This window comes from Tamandua tetradactyla, chromosome X (genome assembly GCF_023851605.1).
Source record: "Tamandua tetradactyla isolate mTamTet1 chromosome X, mTamTet1.pri, whole genome shotgun sequence".
Taxonomy (NCBI): Eukaryota; Metazoa; Chordata; class Mammalia; order Pilosa; family Myrmecophagidae; genus Tamandua; species Tamandua tetradactyla.
The window spans coordinates 109,634,668-109,655,621 of record NC_135353.1 but is presented as its reverse complement, the minus strand read 5'-3'; the positions used below and the strand labels follow the sequence as shown (position 1 = coordinate 109,655,621).

General features: G+C 41.3%; 2 protein-coding genes across 2 annotated transcripts in view; one reads left to right on the top strand and one right to left on the bottom strand.

Annotated features, from left to right (window-relative positions):
• Positions 1–13,301, bottom strand: part of MTMR8 (myotubularin related protein 8) — a 111,237-nt gene extending 97,936 nt beyond the window's left edge. The window contains 2 exon segments of the mRNA XM_077146033.1: positions 12,930–13,074; positions 13,211–13,301. Coding sequence (XP_077002148.1) covers positions 12,930–13,007 — 78 coding nt within the window. The 5' untranslated portion in view covers positions 13,008–13,074; positions 13,211–13,301.
• Positions 13,302–19,014: 5,713 nt separating this feature from the next.
• Positions 19,015–19,476, top strand: LOC143672000 (profilin-1-like). The gene has a single exon (XM_077147005.1). The coding sequence runs from the start codon at positions 19,015–19,017 to the stop codon at positions 19,474–19,476; it is 462 nt and encodes a 153-aa protein (XP_077003120.1).
• Positions 19,477–20,954: the final 1,478 nt, after the last annotated feature.

The window sequence follows — 20,954 nt, the reverse complement described above, 5'->3', positions numbered from 1 at the left end:
AAACACAGTGAACTAAAGTTAAGAGCATGGGATATCAGGTTGGGGCTTAATGTAAAGGGTTCTAGATTGTAAGCTCTTACAGCAGTCATATATATTCAGGACTGTTAATATATAACTGTTAATTCTAAATTCTCGGATACTGAGCTGTTTTTATATAACCTGGACGTTCCCAGAAACTTCAGGTATTTATGAGACATCTGAGACTCAGAATTAGAGCTCTGAAGCTATGAAAGTCAGCAGTACCCCATACAGGAACAATTTAAAAAGTTGGAAAAGTGATCATACCTCAAGTAGAGATATGAATGAAGCTGATCTGGACAGCACTAAGGTATATTGAAGACTGGGTAAAGGATGATATCATCCATATTTTAGAACTTCAACTTCTGTGTGAGACCAGAGCAAGAAATGTTTATTTGGTACAAAATTTATATTTTGGGTAGTGCATTTCCAAATTTAACTTGTATGATCAGTTTAATTGAACACCATAAGTACATGGAATCTTGAATACGGCGTGAGGTTTTTTTGGTTTGTACAGGTTAGTGTGATGCCCTGATACATCCCAGAGTAATTTAGGCAGAGAATAAAAAAGCATTTGCAAAGTCCCCTTGGGGAACTGGGGAGAAAGGAGGAAATATTACTTCTATCTGGGGAATTGCTGATATTCTGGCAAGCACTGGGGACAATCAATTCAATAGGCTGAGTTCTCAGTCATGGGGATTGACCCTATGAAACTTAATTCCTGCAAAGGATAGGGTAAGCCTACATAAAATTATGCTTAAGAGTCACCTCCAGAGACCCTCTTTTGTTGCTCAGATGTGGTCTCTCTCCCTAAGCCAAAACAGCAGGTGTACTCACTGCCCTCCTCCCTACATGGGACAAGACTCTAGGGGTGTAAATCTCCCTGGCAACGTGGGACAGGACTCCCGGGATGGACTTTCTCAGTCTTCCTGACTAAGAGGGAGACAGAAAGTATCAGTGGCTGAGATATTCAATCAGTGTTGAGAGGTTCTCCTGGAGGTCATTCTTATGCATAGATATCCCTTTTTAGTTTATGGTGTATTAGAGTGGTTGGAGGGAAATACTTGAAATTGTAGAGCCATATTCCAGTAGCCTTGATTCTTGAAGAGGACTATATAATGATATAGCTCTTACAATGTAACTGTGGGATTATGAAAACCTTGTGTCTGATGTTCCTTTTATCCAGAATATGGACACATGAGTAAAAAAAATAAGGATAAAAAATAAATAAATAATAGGGGGGATAAAAAGTAAAAAACAAACAAAAAAAACCATTTAGATGGAAATACTAATGCTCAATGAGAAGGAGGGGTAACTGGTATGGGATTACGATTTTTTTTCTTTTTCTTTTATTTATTTTTCTGGAATGATGCAAATGTTCTAAAAATGGTCATGGTCATGAATACACAACTATGTGATGATATTATGAGCCTTTGATTGTGTGCCATGTATGTACTGTATGTATGTGAATATTTCTCATGGAAATAATAAAAAAAAGACAAACAGCCCAATTAAAAAATGGTTAAAAGAAATGGACAGACACTCTTCCAATGAGGAAATACAAATAGCTCAAAAACGTGAAAAGATGCTTGATTTCACTGATAATTAGGGAAATGCAAATGAAAACTACAATGAGATATCATCTCACACCTACCAGAATAGCCAAAATCAATAAAAAGAAAACTACAAGTGCTGGAGAGTATGCAGAGAAATAAGAATATTCACTCACTGCTGGTGAGAATATAAAATATTACAGCTGCTGTCGAAGACAGTGTGGCAGTTCCTTAGAAAGCTAAGTATAGAACTACCATATGACCCAGCAATCCCTCTACTAGGCATATATCCAAAATAATTGAAAGTAGTGACTCAAACACATATTTGCACACCTATATTCATAGCAGTATTGTTCACAATTGCCAAGAGACAGAAGTGACCCAAGTGTCTATCCACCTATGAATGGATAAATAAAATGTGCTATATATTTGCAATGGAATATTATTTAACTGTAAAATAGGAATGGCATCCTAATATGTGACAACATGGATGAACCTTAAAGATGTCATGTTGAGTGATATAAGTCAGATACCAAAGGACAAATATTGTATGATCTTACTGATTTGAAACAATTAGAATAAGCAAACTCACAGTGTCAGAATCTAGAATATAGATTACAAGGAGGCAGGGTGGGGACAGGGAGTGGGAAGATAAGGCTGGGTTCCTATTTGGAATGATGGAAATGTTTTGGTAGTGGATGGTTGTCATAGCAGCACAATATTGTTGAACAGAATTTTGTTAGTCAAGGGTCTCTAGAGAAACAGAACCAACAGGAGAGATCTGTAAATATGAGGTTTATAAAGGTGTCTCATGCAATCGTGGGAAGAGAAGAGTTCAAACCTTCTTTCTCAATTCTTTTGGTCAAGGTAAGAAGTTATTTTTTTATTAAAAATTTAAAATAGCAAAATGCATTTTGGAAAGGTATAGAATGCTCATAAAGATAGGAAGATAAAAAGCAGGATAAAGAGCAGAAGGGTGTGGTAGGAGGGGGGAGAACATAGAGAAGAATACTCCCGAGCCACCCATGTCAAGCCAGAACACCAAAAATCTATGACATTAGACTTTCATTAGTTTATTTAAATTGAGTTATACTTTGGCATTAGTTTATCAGCCAGTATTTGAGGATATTCAAGAAAAAATTGTAGAAATGCTTTGAGAACATTATCTTTTGAAACACAGATTTTCCTTTTTCTAAGAAATGTTGGAGAAAATTTTCTTAGGCCTTAATACCAAAGGGAAAAAACCCTGCCTTTGTCCTGATAAATGGCTTATGTTTTTTTTTTCATAAAAACACTGACATTTATTGGGAAAAAATTGTGTGTGTATCTTGGCTTCAACCTCTGGGACCCTCAGAGTCAAATTTGCTATTCATAAGTGTAGGAACTTAAGTCATGAATCGTGTGCTGGTTTGAAAGGATTACACACCCTAGAAGAGCCATGAACCATCTTGTGGAGGGAGCTGTTTCTTTTAAACCCTATTTAGCACTGTAGGCTGGAAATATGATTAGATTATCTCCATGAAGATGTGACGCACACAATTGTGGCTATTAATCTTTGATTAGAGGGAGATATGACTTCACCCATTCCAGGTGGGTCTTGATTAATTTACTGGAACCCTTTAAAAGAGAAAACATTTTGGAGAGAGCCATAAAAACTGTGAAAGCCAATGCAGACAGAGACTTTTGGAGATGAAGAAGGAAAACATCCCTGGGGAAGCTTCATGAAACAAGAAGCCTAGAGAGAAAGCTAGCAGACATTGCTATGTTCACCATGTGCCTTTCCAGTTGAGAAAGAAACCCTGAATGTCATCAGCCTTCTTGAACCAAGGTATCTTTCCCTAGATGCCTTAGAGTGGACATTTCTATATACTTGCTTTAATTTGGACATTTTCACAGCTTTAGAACTGTAAACTTGCAATTTAATAAATTCCCCTTCTTAAAAGCCAAAAAAAAAAAAAAAGACAGCCCTCATTTCTGTAACTGGTCATGCGGTCATAGTTCATATTTATCACTACCTTCTTCTACTACCGATTCAATGTTCCTTTCACTCTCAGCAAACAGTCCAGTTGGTCATGGTTCACTGCTGGGTGGGGTAATCCAGACCTTCATTCCTGAAGTTTCTGGGCCATTGGTAGTCCTTCCTGCCTTGGGTTGATGTAGTTTTTCATTGACTTTAATCACAGGGCATGGTAGTCCTAGGACACCCTAGGGGATCTCCTGTATTCCAGAAAAACTCATCTTGACCTCCATTGTGTAGTTGTAATCCTATTTCCCCCTTGATAGTCAGGACCAATTAACCCAGACAGAACAATAACCCCCTTCTGTGCCTGTTGATTCAGTGGCATGAGAGGTCTGAAGTTGCCAGGTGGCAGTCTTAATTTCCAGTTCAGTGGAATCATTGTTGTTCTCCTGGAAGGAGCACTCCTTCTTTTGGGGCTAAGTCCCATAGACTAGTAGAGCTTAAGATTTCAGGAACAGGAAGCAAAAATTTTCCTAGTGGAACCCCAGGCATGATAGTGAGTGGTGCCACTTCCATTTCCACCATTGATTCCTGGATCTGTGAATCCTGGCTATGGAATAGCACCATAGAGTAGATGTTGATTCACAGCATATACAGCCTCCTGGAGAACACTGCACCAGCCCTGCAAGGTACTGTCACCTAGTTGGCTCTGTAATTGGGTCTTCAAAAGGTCATTCCACCATTCTATCAACCCATAATTAAGCATTCAGTCTCTACTAAGGCCCAGAAGTAGGCTAAAAGCTGTTTCTCAAAAGGAGAGTAGTTATCTGCAGTAGATGGTAAAGCTTTGCTCCAAAATCCTAAGAGTACGCATTGTGATTCTCCTAAACGGGCCAGCCAAAGCTCCAGACAGCATCCCTATTTGCCACTGACACTTCCAGCACCATTGGATCTGCTGGATCATATGGCCCAAGTGGCGGAGAAGCTTGTTCAGTAGCCTGGATCTCTTGCATGGCCTCCTCTTGTTCTAGTCCTCACTCAAAAGCAGCAGCTTTTCTGGTCACTTGGTCAGAGTAGCACACCCAAATGAGGAATATGTTGTCTCCAAAATCCAAAGAGGCCAACTAGGTATTGTACTTCTTTTGCGGTCATAGGAGGGGCCAGATGCAACAGTTTATCCTTCACCTCAGAAGGGATATCTCAACATGCCCCACACCACCTGACACCTAGTAATTTCACTGAGGTGGAAGGCCCCTGTATTTCTGTTGTATTTATCTCTCATCCTCTGACACGCAAATGCCTTATCAGTAAGTCTAGAGTAGTTGCTACTTTTTGCTTACTAGGTCCAATCACCATGATATCATCAATGTAATGGACCAGTATGATGTCCTGTGGGAGGGTGAAATGAGGAAGGTCCTGCAGAGAAGACTGTGACACAGGGCTGGAGAGTTGATATACCTCTGAGGCAGGAGAGTGAAGGTATACTGCAGGCCTTGCCAGCTGAATGCAAACTGTTTCTGGTAGTCCTTACTGACAGCTATTGAGAAATAAAGCATTTGCCAGATCAATAGCTGCATACCAGGTAAGAGGCAACATGTTTATTTCCTCAAGCAATGATACCACATCTGGAACAGCAGCTGCAATTGGAGTCACCACCTGGTTAAGTTTATGATAATTCACTATTAACCTCCAAATCCCATCTGTCTTCTGCACAGGCCAAATAGGAGAGTTGAATGGGGATGTGTTAAGAATCACTACCCCTGCATCCTTCAAGTCCTTAAGAGTGGCAGTAATCTCTGCAATCCCTCCAGGAATCCAATATTGCTTCTGCTTCACTATCTAGGTAGAGGCAGTTCTAGTCACTTCCACTTTGCCTTTCTTACCATAATAGCCCTAACTCCATGAGTCAGAGAACCAATGTGGGGATTCTGCCAGTTGCTGAGCATGTTGATTCCAATTATGCATTCTGTGGGGAAATGACCACAGAATGGATCTAGGGACCCACTGGACCCATTGCAAGATGGACCTGAGCTAAAACTCCATCGATCGCCTGACCTCCATAAGCCCTAACTCTGACTGGTAGACCAGAGTGACATTTTGAGTATCCTGGAATTAGTGTCTAGTAATCTCCCAAATATCTGATCATTTCTTTTTCCCCATTGCACAGTCCTCCCTGGTAAAAGGCCATACGTCTCCATGAGGAAGGCTGGGAGGAAGGTTAACAGTGTAAATTTGGGCAGTGCAAAAGGATCCTTCCCTAAGGATACTGGGCCTCCCCTCATTCGGGGGCCTCTAGGACGGTAAATAGTCTCAAGTCTGAGAATTGATTAAGGGGCCAGTATTCTCTGTTTTTGTAATTCAAGTTGGACCTCTGCTCACTTGACCTAGAATTTCTATGCTTATACAGCTCAAACAAGAATTCAGTAGACTGCCCATCTATTTTATTTCCTGGTACCCCATGATCTACTAGTCAACATCACAGGTCTCCACAAGTCAGATTATTTTGACTGCTGCTTTGAGTCGCTGTCCATTATGGTGGCCACACCCACCTTGTCTATGGTGATTAAAATTGTCACCACCTGGCTTCTGCCAACTCAGGATTGATCATTCCTATTATGTTTAAGGATTCCAGCTCAGCGACAGCAGTTCCCACAGTAATATCTGACCTACAGAGAAAGGCAACTACAGAGCTCTTCAGGGATGATGGAGTTAGTCTCACAGATTTATTTCTCAAGGTTCTGGTGAAAGATGTGTCCTCTGAACATTCCTGGAGTATGTGAGCAGGTCTTCCATTATAAGTCCACTCTATCATTCCCATTTCTCTAAGCCTCTGGATCCCCTCATCTACATAAAACCAGGGCAGTTCTAGCATTTCAACCCCAGGTCATGTTGGCTACCTTTGGATTCACGTTTCAGTCAACCATCCAAACAAACTGTTAATACCTTTCTACCCCCTTAAGCTACAACACTGAATGTAGAATCTCTGCTTAGTAGGCCCATATCAATAAACTCAGCTTGATCCAATTTTATATTCCTTCCACCATTATCCCATACCCTTAATATCCATTCCCACACATATTCCCCTGATTTCTGTCTACATAGATTAGACACCTCATGCAGTTTTTAGGAGTATAGCATACCTCCTCATGGGTCATACTTTGTACTTCACCTTTCAGGGCCTGTTGGGACTTTAGTCTAGTTACAGGTCTTGAAGAAAAGAAGGGTAGTGGGGGTAGGTCATGAAAAGAAATAGAAGTGTCTTTCAAGCCAATTATTTCAAGGCATTCCATTGCTGCTTCATCTGGTGAAATAGGATTAGTTGCTCCAGACAGAGGAGTAAGGGCTGTTTTCCCAGGGGAGGTGGTTACAGGGTTAACAGGCACTGAAGGGTTAATCTTGTTAGGTGAAGGTTGGATGGCAGTCACCTCTGAGGAGATTGAAGGCTGGGAAGCTGTTTCCTCAAGGCAGGCTGGAGGTTGGGAAGCTCTTTCCTCAGGGCAGTCCATTACAGAGCCATCTAACAAAGGTTCAGCAGATTCCAGGGATCACATCTCCCCATTACCATCATTACCAAGCCATATGTCACCATCCCATGTTTCATGATCTCATCCTTTACCAATCAAAGCCCTTACTTTAATTTCCAGATTATGCACTCATTCCCCTCCCCAAAAAAAGAAAGAAAGAAAAAGCCCTAATTTTAATAGCAGACGCCCTGCACAGTTAAGATTTAGTTTATGTTGTAAATCTGCTACTCGCACAATGAGGCTTTGTGTCTGGTTTTCAGCAATCTCAAGTCTGTGATCACAGGAAATAAGATTTTCTTTCAGGGCATACATGGAAACTTTTACATCATTCATACGGCACTGAAGTTGCAAATATGAACCCTTCAGCTCATCCCTTTTCCTCATCACTGTATTCAGCATATCTACCAGTCAACATCATTATACCTCCTAATTTCACAAAACTCCATAAAGCTGTTAAAAACATTCTCACCCAGAGCCTTGCCTCATATAAGCATACAATTAGCAGAATCTCATAGGGATATTCTGAGTATCTCTTTTGCCAACACACCCCATGGACCATCAGTGCCATCTTAATTATTGGAAACAGAATCATTAGTGTCTCCGAGTCTAGTCAGAATAGAAAACCAATTGTAAAAACCCATTTTTAAGATTCTGTTTCTCAAGAACCACTCCTGGTACCAAGCTGTGTTAGTCAGGGCTCTCTAGAGAAACAGAACCAACATGAGAGATCTGTAAATATGAGATTTAAAAAGGTGTCTTACACAACCATGAGAATGGAAGAGTCCAAAATTCTTAGGGCAGACTGTGAAACTGGTGGTTCCAATGAAGAGTCTGGACAAACTTCAAAGGAGACGCTTGCTAGCTGAAGAAGCAGTGAAAGAGTCTCTCCTCTTTCTTAAAAGCCTTCAACTGATTGGATTATCTCATTGTGGGAGGTGTGCCTTAGTTGAATGAAGATGTAATCAGCCACAGCTGTAATCAACTGGATGATGATTTAATCAACCACCCAGGAAATATCCTCCTTGTCTGATCAGACAACTGAGCATAATCATTTGGCCAAGCTGACACCAAAACCTAACCATCACAACAATTAACACTGAAATATATATCTTAAGGAGATTAAAAGTAGAAATATTTGACTGTAATATGGTAAAGAATAAAAGTTTTAAAAGAATGCATGGAACTTACACAAATAGGTAGCAAAGCTGTGGACCTTAATTAATAGTACAAAATAGTAAAAAACATGCTACCCTCAATTACAACAAATATTCTACAATAATGAAATATGTTAGTGGTGACTGGTGTATGGGAATCCTGTATTTTATGCATGATTGTTCTGTAAACCTATGAATTCTTTAATAAAAAAATAAACCCATAACTTCTCAAATAAAACCTATGATTTCTCTAATAAAAAAAATTAAAGGAATACAGACCAAAGGCTTTACATCAAATTTAAAGTTGTTGAACTTGACCAGTGTACTTAAGGTGGTTACATAAGTAAATATCCTCGTTCTTAGGAAATGCACATGGAAGTATCACATGTTCAAGGAGCATGCGATATAAACCCACTCTCAAATATTTAGAAAATAGATAGATAGACAAAGTGAGAGAAAGAATGTTACAGCAAATGTGGCAAAATGTTAAAATTGGTAGATTTGGATATCTGTGGATGAGGTATGAGTTCTTTGTTTGGGTAGTCTATTAGTTTTTGCAACTGTCCTATAAGTTTGAAATTATTTCATAATAACAAGGTTTCATAAACAAAGCAAAACACCCTCCCAATGTAAAAAAAATGTTTTATGTTTTATATATATACACACACATACATATATGTTACCACAATTTAAGAAATGAAAGAAACAAATTTTAACAACTAACTGAAAAGGTAGACTCAGAATGCCCATTTATGACAAAGTAAAAAGAACTACTAGAACCTAGGTGGCATTTAAAGGCTAGAAACCCAGATGAAGAAAGGGAAAAAACAACACACAGAAAAATGTGAAAATATTAACTTCTCCAACTGAAAAATTCCTGATATTCTCACAGTCATTAGGGTCTATCAATTTAATAAGCCATGCCTTCATCCTTGAGGCCAGCCATTAAGAAACTTACTCCTGCAAAGGAGAAGCTAGCCTACTTAAAATTGGGCCTAAGAGGAACCCCTAAAGAACCTCTTTTGTTGCTCACATATGCCCTCTCTCTCTAAGCCACTCTGCAAATAAACTCACTACCCTCCCCACTCCATGAGACATGACTCCCAGGCAGTGGTGTAAATCTCCCTGGTAACATGGGACATGACTCCCAGAAATGAGCCTGGCCTTGGCACTATAGGACTGAGAAAGCCTTCCTGAACATGGGAGAAAGAAATGAAACAAAATAAAGTTTCAGTGACTAAGAGATTTCAAATAGAGTGAAGAAGTCATTCTGGAAGTTATTCTTATGCATTATATAGAAATTCCTTTTTAGTTTCTAGTGTATTAGAACAGCTAGAAGGAAATACCTAAAACTACTGAACTATAATCCAGTCCCCTTGACTCCTGAAGATGACCATATAACTATATAGCTTTTACGGTGTTATCTTGTATTTGTGAAAACTTTGTGACTGGTACTCCCTTTATTCAGTGTATGGACAGATGAGTAAGACAATAAAGACAAAAAATAAATAAATAATGGTTGACGGATAAGAGGTATGGGGTGTTTTGGGTGTTTATTATTATTATTATTATTTTGAGTAATGAAAATGCTCTAAAATTGATTTTGGTGATGACTGTCCAACTATATGAGGATACTGTGAGTCAGTGATTAATTACTTTGGATGATATATGTAAATATTTCTCAATAAAATTGCATAAAAAACAACCCACAGTAAGCTTCAGGCACAGAATGGTTAAAAGGGTAAGAATGTGGGGTGGGTAAACCATGCTTATGGGAAATGCTGCAAAGTACTGCTGCAAGAGAAATACTGATGAATGTCATTGCCTTTTATAATGGAGAAGCTGCTAGTGGGCATTGTGCTTATCTGAATGCCTGAGGAGATTTAAGATTGGTGGGAATAATTTGGTAAAACCATGTGATGACTGCAGCCACTTGGAAATTAAAAGAAAAGTCAGGTTACTGTTGCTAGAGGAATCATATTGTGATGAGATTCCAATTGTTTAGGGGTTCACTCTTTCACATAGGAAAATCACACTTCAGGAAAAGAAGGGTCAAGGGGTGGGGAGTAGGAATTGAAGCAATAAAGTATCTTTAGCTCTATCCTGCTCATCCCAGATGATCCTTGCGCAGACATGAATGGCAGGAGATGCTCCACAAGGGGAATAACTGGCTACACAGAAGGCTAGGGCACTCTACTAAAATGTTACACTGTCAAATTATGAAGGGTTCCTCTTGGAGAGACACTCAGATGAGGGGGAAATTATTGATAGATACAGGCTGGACTTCCATAGGACTCTACACTACAGGGAGCCTATGCCTATTAGCAGGTAGGACCTTCAGGGACACTTGGAATTAATCAGACCCTCGACCCATCATGGGCACCAGAGCTCCCTCTGGATCTAGCACAGTGTGGTAAAAGGATTCCTCTACCTAGAGTGCTTTCAGCCTACAGAAACTTGGGCCCCATTATATGTATGTGTATGTGGAGAGAGAGTGTAAAAAAAGAGAAAGGAGAAAGAGAGAACAGAAGAGAGGGAAGCAGAAAGAGAGGAGGGAGAGACATGCAGGGAGAGGAGGAGGCAGAGAAAAGGGGAGAGAATACAGAAAGGAGCAGAGAGGAAGGGGAGAAAGGAGAGAGGAAAGAGAGAGAGAAGGGAGAAAAGGGAAGGAAAAAGAACAAAAGGAAGAGAAGAGAGAAAGCAGGAGAACGCCACCCAGTTCTGTTAGTTTTGCACTCTTGGGAGGTGGACAGAGCATTCTGAATTTTACAAGATATTTGATCTTAGAGAAGCCCTGGACTTGAAACCACGTTGTTTTTTTTCATTTCTCTTCTAGGAAAGGAGGGATTTTTTTTTTCAGAGGTCTGTGAATCCATTTACTATCTTCATTTGCCACAATTATTGCAAAAATGAATTTTTAAAAAAGGCAAGACATCTGACTCCAGGAGGATCAGCAGTGTAGTGCTATCCACCAGCCTCATGTTCCACACAAGTCCTGCCCCATATGGCATCACCTTCAATAACAGAGAGCATTTATCATGTAAACAATTGCTGCTTCCCACACATATTAAAAAAGTCCTTATCCTGATTTCATGACAAACAGCTGTGATTTAGGTTCTTTTTTTAAAGTAATACATGAGAAAATATGAACAGGAGGGAGGAAAGGAAAAAGAGGAAGGCAAAGGAAGCCTTCTGTGCCAAGATGTACAAGGTTATTTGAAGTACATGTTAAAAATGCAAGCAGATGAGTCTTCTGCCTTACCCTATTGTCAGCCCCCTCCAATTAAAGTAAATTAAGACTCAGAAAGGACTGCTGCATCTTGCAGAGTCCATACATCCATCATTACTAAGTGCTAAAAGCATTTTAAGAGTTAGAGTAAATGTGTTTATAGACTAAAAGGTTTATAACTTTACTCTCCCAACAGGGGAATTTTAATATTTTTAATGTTCTAATATTCAGGAAAAAGGACAGTTCTGCCTTCCTTGCCCTGAGGTCAAAAAAGAGAGAGAGAAAAAAAAAGAGTATTCAGGTGAGCTGATTTTGAACTGCATCAGTACAGCGAGCTGCCCAGGCTAGGTGAGTTGTGAGAAGAGGTAGTGTGGATAGCAGAAGCTCATTTGTTTTGACGGTACCAGTTTTCCATACCACACAAGAAAACATGGTGCAAATGACACGACCTGGAAAGGAAGGTACCCAGGAAAAGGTAAGGCTGGCTGCTACAAGGAATATGGTTATCTTCCACAGAGAAGGAAACTGGAGAGGAGGAAGTCAGGAAAGAAGAGGTTTGAAGGTTGAAGTCCCTACTTTATCAGGCAGCAGAATGGTCTTAAGCTAACAGGTGGGCAGAACACTTTCATGCAAAAAAATACTATCACACACATCCTTTTATTTAATCTTCACAACCACCCTGTGAAGTGAGCAGGGCAAGTTTCATTATCCCCATTTGATAGATGAAGAAATCAAGGTTCAGAAATGTGAAATAACTTGTCCAAAGTCATTGGCTAGTAGTTGTTGGAACCAAAACTCTAATTTGAAGTCTTCTGGTTTCAAAATCCATGCTTTTTCTATTAAAACATGCTATGCTTTTATGTGGGCTTCAGTTAGCCTCGGCTAGGTTTGTTAAAATCGATAGAAAAAGAGAAAAGCAGAGACTAGTTGGGAATTCTTAACTGTCCCCCAGTTCCAGACAGTAAAGAAAACTGGCAGAAGGGAGATGGATTTGGAATAGAAAGCGGCTGGAGATGGGGCGGGCCAGTGTGGGTCTGGAAAGATGAAAGAAAAAAGTAGAAGAAGCGGCTCTAATTGGGGGCCAGCTGTAAACAGGCGCCAACTGCCTTGAAAATGCCACCTCTTGGGTTTATCCTTCTGGCTGAGCAGAGGCAGGTCCACTCCGCTGCAACCCCCTCGCCACCGCACCCCCCCCACCCCACCCCCGGCTTTCTTTTCCCATAGTCTAGTCTGGACTGGAGAAGTGCTGCCGCCCCCCAAACCCAACCATACGCGCTGGGGGTCTGGGGAGAAGGCTCGGGGCAGCCGTTGGGGCCGGTAAGCGACAGGAGGATGAAAGGAAAAAGGCAGGTAAACACTGGATAAAGGAAGTAACCCTCCAAGAGGCGATGCCATGTTCGTGAAAGGCGGTTACAAGTGTGGCAACCACGTAAAGGAGGCTGGAGTTCGAGGAGGAGGGCCTAGAATTCGAGGGACTTAGCTGGGGGGTACCTGGCAGGCACGTGCCGGTTTAAGAGGCGTCGTCGCGTGAGGGGACGGCTGGCGCTGACAGGTTCCCCCACCCCCCATGCCTCTGCCGCTGCCACAGCCGCAGCCGCAGCCGCCAGAAGACCGGTCCGGTGTAGAAGAGTTCAGTCTGATTGAAAGAGAAAGAGAAAGAGAAGGCGGGTCCAGACACCGGAAAGGGACGTCCAGGAGCACCCCTGAGCTGGGCTCCCGACTGAGCACTTTCAGGGAACCCGTGGCTCCCAGCCTCGCCTAAATCTTCTTACCTTGGGAACGGTATTATGGTCCACAACCGCAGTTCCCGCTAGCCAGAGCCCTCAGCATTCTCCGGCTATCACCGCCGCCCGGCTCCTGCCCCCGCCCTCCCGGTCCCGGCTCAGGCTCTCGTCACGTGATCCTCTTATATTCTATCGCGACAATTTGCCCGTGGCCGCTCCAGCCATCTTGCTTCCTGGCAAATACCCTTTTCTTCCGCAAACTGACAGCTCTGGTTTAGGCTCAAGGTTTGACCCGGTAGTTCTTAAGTCCCAGGCTTGAGTACTGCCATCTTTCTCACTCTCCTTGGTGATGTAAGGGCCCTGAGCACCGATGTCACCCCACTACTCTCTGATATTGCAGCAACATCAGAGATACTACAGGCTGTCCCAAGTTGATTACTGGGGTTCTGAAGAGCTACCTAGCTGTGCGACCTTGGAAAGATCACCACAGAATATCCTTTGGAACGGTTTATATGCATATTCTCCTTTCCATCCCCTCCTTTACATTACTACTGCCATCAGAATAGTTCAGGCCTGGACTGCTGTGGTAACTTTATAGCTTTTGTCATCACAGATGTGGAAAGAATACCAAGGACCCACTGGACCATCTCTTAAATGAGGCATGAATAGCTATAGTCCTTCAGGGTGTGCTCTGAGTCAGAGTTGTGATGGAAAACGAACAATCTGGGTGTTGAAAAATCTGAATTCTACTTTCAGGTCTGCCACTAACTTGCTGTGTGACCTTGGGGCAAATAAAATCCCTCCTTGAACTTTAAGTTGTCCAGGGCTGCAATAAAGTTTTTGGCCAATGTCTCTAAGGTCATTTCTAGCTTTACTATTTCAGTCTTATGGTTTGCAATCTCACCTTTCCTACCAAGTGATTCATTTCTTCTTTGAGTGCCTTGAACACTTGCTAGCTAAATTACTCATTCTTCTTTGTATTTGTATTCTGCCTCCTCCCCTAGCCCAAAAGGCCTTCCCTCAATCCCTTCCCTCAATCCATGGCCCTTTTATCCCTTGAAGCTATCATTCCATCCCTTTCAGCCCTTTTGTGCCAAACATGTAAAAAAAAAAGTTACTGCCTCCATTTCTTCATAACACACTCACTCCTTCCCCGCCACTTCCCTCATCCTGAACTCCAGTTGCTGAATCAAACAGCTCTTCTCAGTACTAACTCTCCATTTGTCTTGCAGCCTATAGCAGTGTTGATTCATATTCCTTTTTGAATTTTTCGTCACTTTGCATTTGTAATAAACTAGACTTGCTGCCCGCCTCCCTAACTTCTCTTCTCTCTGTTTTCTTTCCCTTGGTAATCTTTACCTCTCACACAAGTTCAACTCTTACCCTCTGGTAGAGGATTCCCAAATTTACATCTCAAGTCCTGTAACTTTTCCTGACTTCAAATTTGGAACTTCCAACTGCCTCCTGAGAGCTTCACTTGTGTGTTCCTGCTGATGCATTAAAAGGAACATGGCCCAAAACAAACTTCTCATTTTTCACTCACCACCACCCATCCCCACCCCAACCCAGCTGCACTCTACCACCTACACCACCTACTTTTTCTCAAGTTTTCCCTATCCCTATTAGTGGTACCACCATACACAGTTGCTCAGACTCAAAGCCTCATCTCCAAATAGTACAAGATAATGAAAAAGGAATGTAGACAATGGAATCAGACCAGGTTCAAAGAGCTTTGCTATCTACTAATGATACATGACCCTAGGTAAGTTACACAACCTCTCTTGGCCTCAGTTTTCTTCTCTGTAAACCCATTCTCATAAGATTCTTGTAAGGATTCATTGAGATAATATATGAAAGGTGCCACAAATATAATAAGGGCCCAATAAATATTGGTGATTCCCTTCTCTTCTTCGACTTGATCATTAAACATTTCTCTTCTCATTTCTCTCAGCTGATTGATTACCTTGCTTCCTAGTTTGCTGAGAAAATAGAAGGCATCAGAAGAGAACTTCCACATTCTCCCACCACCAAATCTGCTTGCTCCCCTGCATATGAACTCATATGAACAGTTTTCAATGAATGAACAATTCCTGCACCTTTCTAAGGCAATCCCTCCACTTCTCCACTGAATTTCATCCTCCCCTACCTGTTCAGTTGTCTCCTTTTCCACATCACCAAATGTTCCCACTTTACCAGCTAATTTCCATTAGCTTATAATATTTCCAGTATTTTTTAAGAATCTTCCTTGGACCCACATTCTTCTTCCCTGGCTATGTACCTCCCATTTCTCTGTTGTACTTCATAGTGAAATCTTCCAAAGATTTGTTTATATCCATTCACTGTCCTCGCTTCTTTTCCTCTCCTATTCTCTTTTTTGTTTGTTTGTTTGTTTTGGGGTGCATGGTCCCGAACCCGGGTCTCCTGCATGAAAGGTGGGCATTCTAACCACTGAACTACCCATGCACCCTACTCCCATTCTCTTTTTAAACCACTCTAATCAAGATTTGCCCACACCACTCCACCAAACTATTCTTGTCAAGGTTACCAATAATCTCCACATTGCGAAATACATTGGTCAATCCTCAGTCTTCTTCTTGTAAGCTTATATCAACAGCATTTGAGCATTCCCTTCTCCTTGATACATTTTTTCCACTTGGCTTAGGGGCTCCTACTACTTTCCAAATCTCCTTTGCTATTTTCCCCTCATCTTCCCTATATCTGTATGTTGGCATACTGCCAGAGCTCAGATTTTGTGCTCTTGTCCAGTCCTGTGGCTTTAAATATCACCTGTTTGTGGACCACTCTCTAGTCCTGATCTGACCTCTGAATGCTAAACTCACATAGCAGCCAAGAACTTAATGATATTTCTACATGTTGTGCTGGTTTGAAACCGTTATGCACACCCAGAAAAGTCATGTTCTTTTAATCCAATCTTGTGGGGGCAGAAATATTGTTGGGTGGGACTTCTTAATTAGGTTGATTCCATGAAGGTGTGACCCCACCCATTCAAGGTGGGTCTTATTCAGCTTGCTGGAGTTCTTTCAGAACGCACATGGAAAGCCAAGACAGTAGAGAGAAGCAAGAAAGAAAATGCTCCTGCAGAAGCCAGAAGGACCCACAGGAGCTGAGAGATCAATTTTGAAACCAACCTAGGAAAGAAGGGCCAGCAGATGTCAAGATGTGCCTTCCCATGTGACAGAGGAACCCAAACGCAATCGGCCTTTCTTCAGTGAAGGAATCCTCTTGTTGATGCCTTAATTTGGACATTTCCATGGTCTTAGAATTGTAACTTGTAATTTAATAAACCCCCTTTGTAAAAGCCAATCCATTTATGGTATATTGCATTTCATCAGCTTCAGCAAACCAAAACAGATGTCTTAGAGATATCTCAAATTTACCATGTTGAAGACAGAACTGTTTATTTCTACCTGTATCCTCAAACCTGCTCCTCCTTTAGTATTTCTCATTTCAGAAAGTGGCAAACTCCATCCTTGCAGTTGCTCATGTCAAAAGCCTTGACATCTTTCTCTCATATCCCACAACCAGTCCATCATCAAATCTTGGCAGCTTTACCTTTGAAAGCTTTCTCAAATCCACTCACACCCGCACCGTAGTCCAAGTATTGTATGTTGCCTGGACTGTTGCCACAGTCTCCTAACTGGTCTACAGATTTTGGCTCTGGTCCCTGTAGAATCTGTTCTTTAAACAGCATATTCTAGACTCTAGGGTCTAGAGTGAGGTCACTCCCTTGCTTAAAACCTTCCAGTGGTTCCCCACCTCACAGTAAAAGTCAAAACCTTAATTATTGCCTTTGAAGTAGTACATATGATCTAATTACAATACCTCTCAGACAACTTTTTATCACTTTCCTCCTCTATTGACCTCATTGCTGTTTCTCAAATATGTTTGACATGCTTCTGCCTCATGTTGCTGTTTCCTCTGCCTAAAATATTTTTTCCACAGATATCTATTCTGTCATCTCTGTCAGTTCTCTGACCAAATGTCAGCATCTCAAAGAATGTTTATCTGATCCCCTTATATAAAATAAAACCACCATCACTTCTTCCCCAGCATTTTCTACCCTCCTAACACTTTTTCATTATAGTTATCAATACCACCTGATATGTTATAAATGTATTTGTCATTTATTATTTGTCTCCCCATCTAGGGTGTCAGGTCCCTGAAGGCAAGGAATTTTTGTTCACTGCTATATCTCCAAAATCTAGAACATGCCTGGCACACAGTAGGCACTCAATAAATATTTGTTGAATGAATGAATTTTCAGCTGTCCCAGAGTTTCCCCACCATTAGCATTATGTTATCATTCCTTATAACATTCCCTTTTAAGGCAAGTTCATGACATTTCAGGGGAATTTGATGCTCAATTACTTGCCAAAGGTTGTAGAAGAGTCAAATGTCGGAATGGACAATGTGCTGGTTTGAAATTATTGTGTACCCCCAGAAAAAGTATGTTCTTTAATCCTAATTCAATATTGTTGGATGGGATCTTTCTTATTGCTTCGTGGAGACGTGACCCACCTAACTGTGGGTGGTACCTTTTGATTAGGTAGTTTCCATTCAAGATAGGTCTTAATCAACCTACAGGAGTCCCACTTAAAAAGGGAACCATTTTGCAAAAAGCCACAGAGCTGACACAAGCAGAGACGTTTGGAGATGAAGAAATAAAATGTCCCCATGGAAGCTGTTTGAAACAAAAAGTCAAATACCCCAGCAGATGCCTGCCACTGTGCCTTCCCAGCTGACAGAGGTGCTCAGGATCCATCGGCCTTTCTTGAGTTCTAGGCTATAAAAATAGCTTAGAACTGTAGACTTATGACTTAATAAATTCCCTTTTAAAAAGTCATTCCATTTCTGGTTTATTTTATTCTAGTAGCTTTAGCAAACCAAAAAAAAAGCTACAGGATTATAATCAACCTCAGAATAAAAGGGATAATCTGGAAGAAGAAAATATTCATTCCATAAAATGGTTTTAATGAAAGGGATATAAGTATCATATATTCTTTTATTATTTGTTTGTCTCTTCCCATTAGAATGTTAGCTCCATGGGGCAGGGGTTTGTCTCTGTTCTGTTCACTACTATAACCCAGTACCTGGAAAAGTACTTGGCACATAATAAGTGCTTGATGAATACTTTATGAATGACTGGATGATAATGAATGACTCTAGACTCCCAGCTGGAATGGGCCAGAGAATAAACTAGAATGTAAGACCCTAGAGCCAGGGAAACAAGTTAGGTAGCTATTGTGGGAGTCCCAAAGAAGTTGTGAACTGATGAGCCCATGGACTTTCTGACCTTGTACCTAGAATTCAGCAAGATTAGCCAACATCTGAGATCCTAGTTGATGCAGTAAATCTCACTTTTCCTGCTTTACATATAAATCTCCAACTCAACTATTGCCCGCTTTTATTTTCAAGGCTTTCCCTACTATTAGAGGCTTACATTCTTCCAATGGTGCCCCAAGGAAACAAGTAGTTGTACTTTGTCCCATTTTCTCGCTAGAGATACAGCCTACTGGCAAAGGTCATCTGTGAGGGGGTAGATGATGACTATTTAAAAGGTCACAGAGCCTTTGTGACCTCACTCCTGCTCTAGGGGCAGCTTGATAAAACCACAGATGGCAGGTGGGGGATAACTTCATACAAGTCACCCAAGATATCCTCCACCTTGCCTCTGTGGAGAGGCCATCAGAAACAGACTGTATTTTAAGCTTAGTTCAATCTCTTGATTATCAGACTTCTTTAGCCAAGAGCCAAGAGCCAACAAGCATCCCTTGAAGACAAACTTGCTAGATAGCAGTTTATTCAATTTTTAAAAACTGCTTACTTGGATCATGCAGTGTGTAGGGAATATCAGTGAAGAGGTCTGGCAGGACTGTATCACTGTCTTTCTGCAGACTGGAATGTGCTGTGATGCAGCAATCATCACCAATTCACCACCTTGGTTATTAGCATCTTACCCTGGAGGCAACTTGTTCCAGTTGACCCGGGAAGAAATTCAGATCTTGCTGGCAAGTGATGGGAGAGAGAAGTTGTTTCTCCAGGGCATCACCCTTGCGGGGACCAAATGCTTGTTGATCCGGGACAACCTGTACACTGAGGGCAACAACACCATGGACCTCCGCACCAAAGGCCAGAGCCGGGGCAGCCAGGCAGTGACAATCCTTCAGATAGAGTCTGTATACCTTGTGGTGATAGGACAAAAGGGAACAGAGGGAGGGCCTCTCAACCTCAAGGCTTTTGAAATGGCAGGTTACATCAGAGAAGCCATTCATCAACACATGGCCTATTTCTAACTGAATAAAAAGAAGTTGGTGTTTGAACTGCAACTTGAAGTCAGTGTGTTCTGTTTCACATGATAAGTTAACATGGTCTTGAGCGGAAAAAAAGAGGACCCCAGAGAAGGTTTGAAGTTGTGTGTTTGAGGGTGGGAGCGAAGGGGGAGTCAATAGCATCTTCCTGGCATTTGGGCCCCTGGGCTTTTATTTTATTATTATTAATTTTTTTTTAAATACCAGAAAACACCAAACAAATGCAAACATTCATAACTTTTGATCATTCCATTCAAATCAGTAATTCACAATATCATTACATAGTTGCATTTTCATCATTATGATAATTTCTTGGAACATTTGCATCTATTCAGAAAAAGAAACAAAAAGAAAGCAGGAAAAAATTCATACATACCATATCCCCCACCCCTCCCCCTCACCAATCACCGGCATTTCACTCTAAATTTATTTTAACATTTATTCCCCCTGTTACTCATCTTTACAACATATGTTTTACTCGTCTGTTGATAAGGTAGATAAAAGGAGCATCAGACACAAGGTTTTCACAATCACACAGTCACATTGTGAAAGCTATATCATTATACAATCATCTTCAAGAAACATGGCTACTGGAACACAGCTCCACATTTTCAGGTGGTTTCCTCCAGCCTCTCTGTTATGCCTTAACTAAAAAGGTGGTTATCTATTTAATGCATAAGAATAACTTCCAGGATAACCTCTCAACTCTGTTTGGAATTTCTCAGCCATTGACACTTTATTGTGCCTCATTTCACTCTTTCCCCTTTTGGTCGAGAAGGTTTTCTCAATCCCCTGATGCTGAGTATCACCTCATTCTAGGGTTTTTCTCAATCCCTTGAAGCTGAGTCTCAGCTCGTTCCAGGATTTCTGTCCCATGTTGCCAGGAAGGTCCACACCCCCTGGGAGTCATGTCCCATATAGTCAGGGGAAGGGTGGTGAGTTTGCTTGTTGTGTTGGCTGGAGAGAGAGGACTGGGACCCAGAAACTCTTGGTTGTATTCCCAACTTTCCCCTAGCTTGCCATGTGATCTTGGGAAGTCTCATTTCGTCTCTGGGCCTCAGTATTCCTATATGTATAATGACAAGTGGACTATGTCTCTAAGGGTAATATCAAACATCCTTCAAGATCTAGTTCAAATATTACTTCCCCCAGAAAGACTTCTCTGACTGTCTCAACCCTTGGGGCTGTCCCTGATTGGAACTAGAACACCAGCTATCTGAGTCATTGGCCCCTAATCACACTCTGCCCAACATATCCTTGATGACTGAACTGTGTTCTTGTTTGACTTTTTACACATTAGTCTTGTTTCCAAACTTGATTATAATTTTGTAGATGGCAGAAGGTATGTCTTTTACTTTATTTCCCCCCAGGATAGCCCAGTGTGGGGCTGTACCATGCAGATTTGGTTATATGCATGGAGTCATTAATCAGGCAGAGATCAATTTTCCAAAGTGGGGGTTCTA